The 11,238-nt window shown below is 38.9% G+C and overlaps 1 protein-coding gene and 1 long non-coding RNA gene across 2 annotated transcripts in view; one reads left to right on the top strand and one right to left on the bottom strand.

Moving 5' to 3' along the window:
- Positions 1 to 3,236: 3,236 nt before the first annotated feature.
- On the top strand, positions 3,237 to 5,645 carry LOC308098861. The gene is made up of 5 exons (XR_013934326.1): positions 3,237 to 3,326; positions 3,515 to 3,643; positions 3,747 to 3,902; positions 5,353 to 5,440; positions 5,533 to 5,645. It is a non-coding gene; the product is annotated as an uncharacterized lncRNA (long non-coding RNA).
- A 4,065-nt stretch (positions 5,646 to 9,710) lies between these two features.
- The window catches only part of LOC308098151 (lysozyme g-like), a 10,729-nt gene continuing 9,201 nt past the window's right edge, over positions 9,711 to 11,238 (bottom strand). The window contains exons 3-4 of the mRNA XM_080446393.1: positions 10,649 to 10,787; positions 9,711 to 10,119 (exon numbers count right to left, since the gene is read on the bottom strand). Of these exons, the coding sequence (XP_080302519.1) occupies positions 9,986 to 10,119; positions 10,649 to 10,787 (273 nt within the window). The 3' untranslated portion in view covers positions 9,711 to 9,985. The remainder of the gene's footprint in view (positions 10,120 to 10,648; positions 10,788 to 11,238) is intronic.

The raw sequence follows: 11,238 nt of genomic DNA, 5'->3' as shown, positions 1-11,238 counted from the left end.
CTGTATACAGGCAGTGCAGCTGCTGGCATTTCAGCACGGATTTTCGAGTCACATGGGGGCGCGAGCCAATGAGAGCGTGAACAAACACGGAAAGACCATAAATAAGGGACAGACACACACACACACAACCCAAGCACGGTGATATAGTAAGCTCCACTTGGTCGGAGGCCTCCTTCCGCTGTTCGCAACAATCATGTTGTGTGCAATGCAACTTAAATGAAGTCTGCATCAAGTGAGGCTTGAACTGGCAACCTTGAGGTTTTAAGGCACACACTTAAGCGAGAAGCCATTGGAACAACAGACCTGACCTGGTGAATATGAGAGAGAGAGAGAGAGAGAGAGAGAGAGAGAGAGAGAGAGAGAGAGAGAGAGAGAGAGAGAGAGAGAGAGAGAGAGAGAGAGAGAGAGAGAGAGAGAGAGACGGAATAGATTGTGTGAGGCAAGTGAGGCTTGAACCGGCAACCTTGATGTTATGAAACATTCACTTAAGCGGGAAGCCATTGGACCAACAGACCTGGTCCAGTGAAAACGGAGGTCAGACAGATGATACCATTTCACGCAAAATAATTAAAAAATCCTGGGTTTAAGTGTTTTTCAAACTGCTAAAAATTGCGGACAATCTAAGGGCGGAGAGAGAGACATGGAAACGGAATAGATTGAAGAGAGAGAGACATGGAAACAATAGATTGAAGAGAGAGACAGATGGAAGCGGAATGGATTGATTGGACGTGTCAACCTATTGCCATTAACAGGAATCGAACCCTCAACCTTTGGATTGACAGGCTGCAACACTACCTATAGTGCTATAGCTTCGACCAGGCTGAGGTTGTCTGTTGAAGATAAAAGTGAACCAGTGAAAGCAGCCGATCTACAAGCTCAGAAACACGTTGCTATCTGAAAAGTTTTGAGATTGTAGATCGTCTATTTTCAGAATGAAGTATGTCATACATTGCAAAAACAGACCTTCTCAGATAAGCATTTCATGTTATCTTTATCAATTGCATATGTATTCATTAATGCAGTCTTGTTGTTTGCAATGCACTTTAAATGAAGTCTCCACCAAGTGAGGCTTGAACCGGCAACCTTGATGTTGTGAAACATTCACTTAAGTGGGAAGCCATTGGACCAACAGACCTGATCCAGTGAAAACGGAGGTCAGACAGATGATACCATTTCACGCAAATAACTGAAAAATCCTGGGTTTAAGTGTTTTTTCAAACTGCTCAAAATTGCAGACAATCTAAGGGCGGAGAGAGAGACATGGAAACGGAATAGATTGAAGAGAGAGAGACATGGAAACAATAGATTGAAGACAGAGAAGGATGGAAGCAGAATGGATTGATTGGACGTGTCAACCTATTGCCATTAACAGGAATCGAACCCTCAACCTTTGGATTGACGGGCTGCAACATTACCTATAGTGCTTTGTCCAGGCTGAGGTTGTCTGTTGAAGATAAAAGTGAACCAGTGAAAGCAGCCGATCTACAAGCTCAGAAACACGTTGCTATCTGAAAAGTTTTGAGATTGTAGAACGGCTATTTTCAGAATGAAGTATGTCATACATTGCAAAAACATACCCTTTCAAATAAGTATTTCAGGTTATGTTTAACAATTGCACATGTACTAATTGACACAATCATGTTGTGTGCAATGCAACGTTAATGAAGTCCGCATCAAGTGAGGCTTGAACTGGCAACCTTCAGGTTGTGAGGCACACGTTTAAGGGAGAAGCCATTGGACCAACAGACAAGAACCCGTGAAAAAGGAGATCACACAGATGATACAGTTTCACGCAAATAGCTGAAAAATCCTGGGTTTAAGTGTTTTTCAAACTGCTCAAAATTGCGGACAATCTAAGGGCGGAGCTTACTGGTCAACGTGATACATGTGTTCCTCATGAGTCAAGGCACATGTGTAAACAGGTTTAATGGCTGTCGGCCAAACGAGGCATGACTTTTGCCTGTTTAAAGTTTGCACTTTCAAAAAATCGCTATAGCGCCCCCCTTTGACCAATTGGAGTAAGATTGGTTTCAGTAATATTTGGAATGACCCTCAACATTAACGCAAAGTTTCAAAGAAATGTGAGTCTGCATGTATGTGTTAGGGGCAGATGAATAATTGTCATAAAACTGCAATATTCATTGGCTCATTAAAGCTTCATTTTTTCACTTATGGAAAATCTTTTGCATCAGTTTGTCGGCATAGGTCCAAAGTTCATGTGTAAAACGTTTCGTGCAGATTACTCAAAAATCCCAGGAGGAGATAGGTTTTAACTGTTTTTCATATAATTCAAAATGGTGGGAGATCTAAAGGTCAGATGTCAAAAGTCAGAGGGTTAAAGTTGTCATAGTCATGAGTAGACGCATGTGTGTATTGAAGTTTTATGGCTGTAGGTCAAACAGGGCATGAGTTGTACCTGTTCAAAGTTGGCATTTTCAATTGAGTGCTATAGCGCCACCTTTTGACGAAAGATTGTGAGATTTATTTCTTGATAGTTTTTCATGACCATCTACCATATGGCCGAGTTTCGTAAAAAGCGACAGCACGGTTCACCCAGAACTGCGAAAAGTGGCAGAAGAAACAGAATACAGGGAATAATAAAACAGGTCCAGAGCTGAGCTCTGGCCCCGTAATGAAAGTACACAGAGCGGAGGCACGCTCAGAAGAGTTATCAGATGATAACCAGATTTATTTCCCTAGCATTTTAACAAGCCATGGATGCGTACCATAGGCCTAATGCTATGTGATAGTGAAATAATTAAACAAACACTATTTACCCTGCCATAGAACATTACATGAAATGACTTTTTTGCTTTTTTTCTTCCCCTTAGTTCTGGACAGACCTGTTCATGATGGGTTTTGTCGTTCCTGTGACTACGTTTTCACTTGTCTTATTTGGTAAAAACGATTAGCTGTGGAAACGGTCTCTCTCTACACCTTTATATACACACTCAAATGTATCTTTGCAGAAACTTGATTTCAACTATTTTTAGCTTTGACACTGGTTGACACCTTTGGTTGGTTCATTGATTGATTGATTGATTGATTGATTGATTGATTGATTGATTGATTGATTGATTGACTGTATTTTGTGAAAAGTTAAAGTAAGAGCACAATAGAAATATATACACACACAAAGATATCACAGAGGATAAAAACATAAGGCTTGTGTTTTTAAGACACCAACAGACACCAAATTGAATAAGTAATGATCATGTTTTTGTTGTTTTAGATGTTTTTAATGCATATGGATGTTGGACGTGCTGCTGCTTGTTCCTCTGATGAATATGAAAGAGATGGGAGATGTTGTCTATTGTGTCCTCCTGGTATGAACAACACACACACACGCACGCACGCACGCACGCACGCACGCACACACACACACACACACACACACACACACACACACACACACACGTGAAACACAGCTTTTTGCCCTCCTGCTATTATGTTTAAAATGTTTATTTAGTCAATTATAACTTAATCAATTAAAATGTGATTCTCTTTCCAACAGGGAGCCATGTGTCCAAGCATTGCACACAGTTTATACACACATCGTGTTCATCCTGTCCTGATGGAACCTACCTGCATCAGCCTAATGGACGGCCGGATGACTGTTTTACATGTAACAACTGTCCTGCAGGTAGATATTTTCATTGATAAATATTAATAATTAATAGACATTGTTCTCGGTTATACATGTTATGATGATCTCATCTTTAACCTGAACTCAATGTAATCCACAGCTCCTGGTCTGAAAGTGAAGAGTCCATGTACATCAACATCTAATGCAGTGTGTGAACCATCAGAGGGATTCTACTGTGTATACCTCAGAGAGGGTGGATGTTTTATAGCACAGAAACACAGCAGCTGCAGACCTGGTCAATATGTTGTTCAAAGAGGTTAGTCTACTTTTATTGCTTCTAAAAGGAAAGGACACAGGACAGGATTTAAGAAGCCATCATTATTTATGATGATGACACAGGAATCCGTTTATCTGATTCCAAGAATGTTCCTCTCTGTTTGATATTGAAAAAATAAAAGCAGAAGTGAACATTTTAGGCACTCGAGTGGCGCAGTGGTAAAGTATCTGCCCATCTTTTTTTTTGTTTGTTTGTGGGTTCAAGCACATCTTGCTTTGTCAAGTTTCTATACGAGCACAATTGGCCGAATAACACAGAAATGTGTGTGGGGGTAATTCATTCACATAAGAGAAATAAGGGTAAAAAATGTAATGTTTAGTGTCTGCTTCTACGGCCTGGCTGACCGCACTTCAGTTACAGCTGTATTAATGGCTCTGACTGCAGTTATCCCATCGATCCCATAGCCAGAGTGGACGGCACGGCCGACTTTGACTGTTATTGGTTGAGGCACAACACGCTTTCGTTTCAGAGGAAGGCTTCCAAATAAAGTTAGCAAAAAGCAATTTCATGAGGATTTAAAAGCTGTCAAAGACATCAAAGATCTGAACCACATCTAATCTCATATAGAGGTGAAAGAGAAGGATTTGCTTGTGAAACCAGTGCTATCTTATGCCATATCTTAAACCCCTCCTTTCTAAAGAACCTAGAACCAAGACAGTGGAAAGAGACAGTGGTTATTATAACTAAATGTCACCTCGTCCACGTTAACCCATTAGAACATCTGTGTCATATCTCTGTTCAGATTTCAGAGTTGGCTATTCAGATCTACAAGCTTCGTGCCGCACCGCTATTTTTGAAGAATCTTGAAAATGTTTGAAAAATGTTGAATCATTTTGGATTTTTTAACACAAATCTTCTCTTCTGGGATTCCCTGGCACAAAACATTTTCAGATGGGGGCATAGCCGCCAAATTATGTGTGCACTCCTGGGGGCTCAACTCGAATCGAGCGTCATTTCTCCCAGGGGCTCGAGGGGTCCGCAAATCGGCCTACATCATTGTGGGGGTCCTTGGCACGAAAAAGTTTGAGAACTACTGATTTAGAAGACATTTGTAGAATCGGCCACAGGTCTTAATGGGATATTCAATTAAGACCCATTTCCCTGACATCCCAGTTCACTAAAATTGATATATTCTAATTATATAGATAGTTGGATACAAGTTCTGATATGGAACTACCAGATGGACTTAAGCTGTACCTCCCCTTTTAATTAAAATGTTGTCCACTAGGAGGCACTACAGATTGCACAGGATCACATACTGCAATTCTAATCATGATTAACCTAGAATATCCACAATACACTGTACTTTTACTACGAATTGCTCCCTTACAAAAAATGTATACTGTATGCATGCTATATGCATACTGTACATCCAGTACTGGAAGTACTAGATGTAGAGTATGTTCTCCTTGTTTTTGTTTTATTACAGGAACATCATTTGCAGATACAATGTGTGCTGACTGTACTAGAGACACATATTCAGATGGTTCATTTACAACCTGTCATCCTCATACAGAGTAAGTGTCATTTACAGTAGAGCCAAGTTCAACCCTCATCATACACATTCATCAAATGAACCAATTAAAATGTTTCTTCTCTGTTCTACCAGCTGTGAATCTATTGGACGTCTTCTGCTAAAAGCAGGAAATCATTCAAGTGATTCTATGTGTGAAGAGAGATCACATTCTAATGCTTCTACATGTGAAACGTTTTTAGATTCACAAACACACACTGGTGTAGTTGGTGCAGTTAGTATTGCTGTTGGTATTGTTGGTGGTGGTGTTATTGGTGATTGTTTTGGTATTCGTAATAGTAACAGGGTTGTTGCTGTTTGTTGTGTTTATTATTTGATTGGTCTTTGTGGTCTCTACATGAATTTGCTCAATGTTGGTTGTTATTTACATATTTTCATTTATATTTTTAGTATTGTTTTTTTTTGGTGTTTATGTTGGTGTTGTCATTAGTGTTGCTAAGTCTTTTAATCTTTATGTTTATGGTGTTTTTGGTGCTGATTGTTTCGTTATTGGTATTGTCATTATATTTTTCTATTCCGGCATTTCTGTTGTTCCTTTTATTATTGTCATTGTTGTTATTGATGTTGGTGGTGTTGTTGTGGCGGTGATTCTGCCGCTGATTAGAAGATTATGTCATCAGAGCAGAGGCGGAGCTACAGTAGCTTTCAACTATAGCTCGGTGGCTTAGCTCCAGGGCCTACGAGGGGTCAACGTTTATTTTTTTCACACTTAATTAATAGATAATGAATTGATTAAGGTTTCACACTTAATTAGTTGATATACAATCACTTAGAGTCTAATCAGCAGCTTGTTGTTGTTGTTGATGTCACTGTTCACATTATGATCCATGAATCTCCAATGACATAATAAACAAAAAAAGTATAAAGAAGTTTCTGACAACATTTCTCTTTTCTGCTCACCAATCAACCACATCAACTACAACTCTCCTCCTGGCCTCATCAGTCTATATATAGACCATACATAGTCTATATACTGTATAGACTTAGTACTCTCTATCTCTATTCAATACTCCACAGGCTAACTGACCCCTGACACCACACACACACACACACACACACACACACACACACACACACACACACACACACACACACACACAGGTACACGCACACGCACAGCAACTGTCTTGTCGTATTGCGTTCATAAGCATGTGTGTGTGTGTGTGTGTGTGTGTGTGTGTGTGTGTGTGTGTGTGTGTGTGTGTGTGTGTGTGTGTGTGTGTGTGTGTGTGTGTGTGTTTGTGTGTGTGTGTGTGTGTCCTGCTGCCATGCTTACAATGGGTGGCACAGAGGGTACCATGGGAGACCTCTACAGGCTGCACGCACGCACGCACGCACGCACGCACGCACGCACGCACGCACGCACGCACACACACACACACACACACACACACACACACGTACCACACATTGTTTGTTCATTGTATTTGCACAAGATAAGTTTGTGAGTTCAAGCACCTTTGGTCATGAACAGACATGAAAACAGCAAACAAATTGGGACATTCCACATAATGGGAACTTTTATTTTTGGTACTTTAAGTACATTTTGACACCAATACTTTTGTACTTTTACTCAAGTACATTTTGAAATCCGGACCATTACTTGTAACAGAGTATTTCTACATTGCAGTATTGGTACTTTTACTTTAAAAAGTTAGTACTTTTTTCACCACTGATTATGCTCCTACATTATTGACCACCTCCGCCCGCCCTTTAATTATGAGCTCTGCTTACACACACAGAGAGAACACAATGATTTGCTCAACATTCTGTTTATTCTGAATTCCTTTGGAGATATAATAAGTACAGTGACTTTCCTGATTTCCTGAAAATCTTTTTTGTTTAGCTCCTCGGATATTGTGGCAAGCAGCAATAAAGACGACAATAACATGATAGGAAAAACAAGGTAACTTCTAATGTCTCTATGCAATTATGTCTCTATACAATAATGTTTTTATTTTTTGGAAAGACTTAAATCTGTTTTCTTTGTTTTTGTCATGAGGTAACCAAACTGGAGAACATTTGTCTGGGAGCTCTGATCATGATTAGAATATAAAACGGATGTGAAGCCTCCCTCCCCTCTTGCTACTAGCAGAAAAAAGAAAAAAAAAGTAAGATATATTAAGATTTATTTTCGTGAACGGAAGTGCCAGTTTTCTCTCGGATTTCGGGAGGTGTAGTTCCAGACTATAGCATTAGGAGATTGTGGAATAGTTGTCTGGCTACTCGATACTATGTAATTGCAAATGTAGTTCACCTGTGTCCTGTTCAGGTGCATCCAATCCCTGTGTTGATTGTTCTTCAGTTCACCTGTGTCTAGTTTCCACATTTATTTATACATGTCTGTTTTCCTGAATGTTTGTTGAATCCGTTTTCTGTAGCCTGTATGATCTTGTTGTCTGTTCCTGTTGCTTGTTCTGTGTACTGCATGGAGAAATAATGGTGTCTTGGAGTCTTCTATGTCAAATGTTTTACATTCTTCCCTTGCTTTTGGGTCCAACTTTGAAAACCCCTGACACTAACCAGTGTGTCATTTTCTTTTTACATATTCATCTGACATCTGATTTAGCAATATGACTGATATTTTACTCTGACTTTTAAATTGAAGTACTCTAGGGTTGTGTACGATATGAAGCTGCACTGAGTGTGTTAATGTGTTGTTTTCCTAGCTGGCAGAGAGCCCTGAACCCAATCTCGGAACCCATAGTCAAAAAATAGGTAAAGTGCAGCTCTGAATCTGTTCTTGAGAGATTACCCTAAACCAGACATGTCCGATTGTATCTCCTATCTCGTTTAGCGTTGCTGTTGGGTGGAAACCTTGTGTCGAAAATGGTTACTTTGCAGAAAATCTAAAAAAGAGCCTGTATTCCAAAGGATTTGATGTAGTTAGTATTAACAAGCTCTTATTTCTTTTCATTAGTTCAATATTTAGAAAACCCACAGACACTTCACTTTGACATTAAACTTTTTGTGTGCAAAAAAAGCAGATCTATAAGCTCACAATGCGCCACGTTGTGACACGTTGTGACACGTTGTGAGCTTGTAGATCGGATATTTGTCTGCATTTGTATGATGGAAAACATTGTTGTATAATGAAGAATGGCATTAATTTACTACATTAAAAGTTGAAATGTGGAGATATGAGGTTTCTGCCTGACTTAACGATAAAGAGAAACAGCAATGCATTACTTGGTAACGTCCTGCTTTGATTTTACACAGCATGCCTAAAGTAGCTAAGCACCTCTGCTAGAACTGAACTTAAAACGTTAAATCGCGACGCGTTGTCAGCTTGTAGATCAGTTATTTTGGTCACGTGACACGGTCGTACGACGGAGCATATAGCCTACTGGAATCAGCTGTGTTGATGAGACGGTGCCTCAGAGCGCTGCTACAGGGACTATTTAAAGGAGGAGTTCACCCAAAAAATTACTTATTTTCTATCAATTGCACACCCTATGAAGCCTTGATTTCATGGATTTATTTTTGTTTTCGTCGCATTCCTAAGACAATAATTTGATGACCGTGTGTATTTCCGGTAGGAGACACAAATAATCTACTTTGTGTCTCCTACCGGATACATTAGCCGGTAGGAGACGGGAATCAAATTATTAGCTTAGGAATGCGACAAAAACAAAATATAATCCATGGATTCAAGGCTTCATAGGGTGCGCAATTGATAGAAAATAAGTCGTTTTTTGGGTGAACTCCTCCTTTAATGTCTCAGTCAAATAAACTCTTCTCTTTACAGGGAAACGGATAATAGCGAAACATTTTTATTATGAATTTCCCCACAATATGAATACATTTGGATGTGTTTTGTTGGTAACTGTTCTGCCTCGTTCCTGACTGCATCACTGGCGTGCCTGCATCACTGGCGTGCCAATAATGACGGTAAAGCACACCCTCTCGTGTAATATTGCTTAATTACTAACTGTTCTGTATATATATTGTATTATGAGGGCTGAGGCAGAGGCCTACAGGTATATTGGTCTCATTCACAGTCAATTCACCATAAAACAACAAAGAAGATAAGATAAACTTTTTTGGATTATGTTAATTCATTTCACATCAGCAGATATTTTACATGAATACATTTGAGACATTTTCTTCATTGTTTGATTTCAGTTTATTTGACATCTCACATAATAATTACATGGACAAACCAGACGTCTAACAGGAGGCTTGATAAATGTAACTATAGAGTAAAGTGTACAATTAGGTTTTAATGTGGTTAGAGATCTTGTGACCATGATGCAACATGACAAGTGTGAGAGAATCCTTGCATGCATGCATGCATAGTGCAATTTGAAATGCAAGCCCCTTCTAATGAACAGAAAACAATTTAAATTTGTACAGACCTTCATGAATGTGCTTTACCTAAGTCTAAAATGTTACATTCTTATGCCTAACTACATGACTTCATTAACTATGGAAATGATTTCATGTTTAATCCGTAAGTCTACATGGACAGGCCTATTACATCATAGTTATATAGAGGACTTTTTGCCACCTCTTCCAGGTTGATGTTCTAATAACCTTGTCCCTTGTAATACTGAGCTCTGGCCACCACATCATTGGAGTAGTCTCCACCAGTGGTTCCAAAATCCATTCTATCATAGGTTCGAACATTCCCTGCCCCCATGTTGTAGGCTGCTATCGCTCCTACAGAAACAGATTAATAGTACAGTCAGAGTCAGAGGTGGACAAAGTACCCAGTACTTGAGTGAAAGTATAGATAGACATAGGGCTTAAATGGTCAATTCATTATGCACCTTTTCCCGTCCTGGAAATGTAGTGGAGTCAAAAGTACAATAATATGTGTCTTTGAAATGTAGATAGATAAATACAGTATATAGATAGATACTGTGGATGGATACTTTTATTGATATTATTATTATGTAGTGGAGTGAAAGGCATCTAAAAAATATAAAGATTGATTGAATACTTTCTTTAAAATGACATGGAAACAGCACATGGAAGTACAGTTACAATGAAAGGTCAACTAAATTGGATCACTCATAAAAGCCGTAGGCTTGTTTTAAATGAGATCCCCTTGTACTCAATTCATGGTGTAAGACTCAAGAAAAGTACAGATACTCAAAGAATGTACTTATTAAAATACTCAATTAAATGTATTTGTTACAGTCCACCACTGCAGTGCCATATGAGAACATAATAAACTATAACTAACCTTTGAGCTGCTTTTCCCTGCTCCACCTAGGAAACTTGTTCTGCATCCGTCTAATCATTTGGACCAAGATCTCAGTGCCTTGGCTGATGTGTTCCTCGCTGTTCCATGAACTTGTTGGAGTGTGGTATCTTTTATCAATCTACAGAAAAACAAATACATAGAAATTCATCGTGTTATTATACAAAGTTTTCCTAAGAAGACTAAGAGCTAATAAAACTTAAATATTGTCACTGTCGGGTGGAAACATAATTATGTCCGATATTTTTCAGGAAATAGAAAAAACTACCCTTGTTCCAATGTGTTTCTTATTTAGTCACAAGCTCTGATACTTTTCATTGGTTCAATATTTATTATATTATTTATAAAACCCACAGATACACTGAGCCACTTTCACTTAAAATAAGTTAATAGCAAAAGTAGCAGATCTACAAGCTCACGACACTTTGTGAGCTTATAGATCGGCTATTTTTGCTACTTTTGTGTGACGCTGTAGAATGACGAAGTAGGGCATGAATTTACTTGGGGGGAAAAACACATTAAAGCAAGGAATATAGATACAAGGTTTCTGCCCAATAGCAATGATATAATAT

The sequence above is a fragment of the Gymnoscopelus braueri genome, assembly GCF_963280865.1.
Source record: "Gymnoscopelus braueri genome assembly, chromosome: 13".
In the NCBI taxonomy this organism is placed as follows: Eukaryota; Metazoa; Chordata; class Actinopteri; order Myctophiformes; family Myctophidae; genus Gymnoscopelus; species Gymnoscopelus braueri.
Note: the sequence above shows the minus strand (reverse complement) of the source record. Positions and strands in the feature narration are given on the sequence as shown.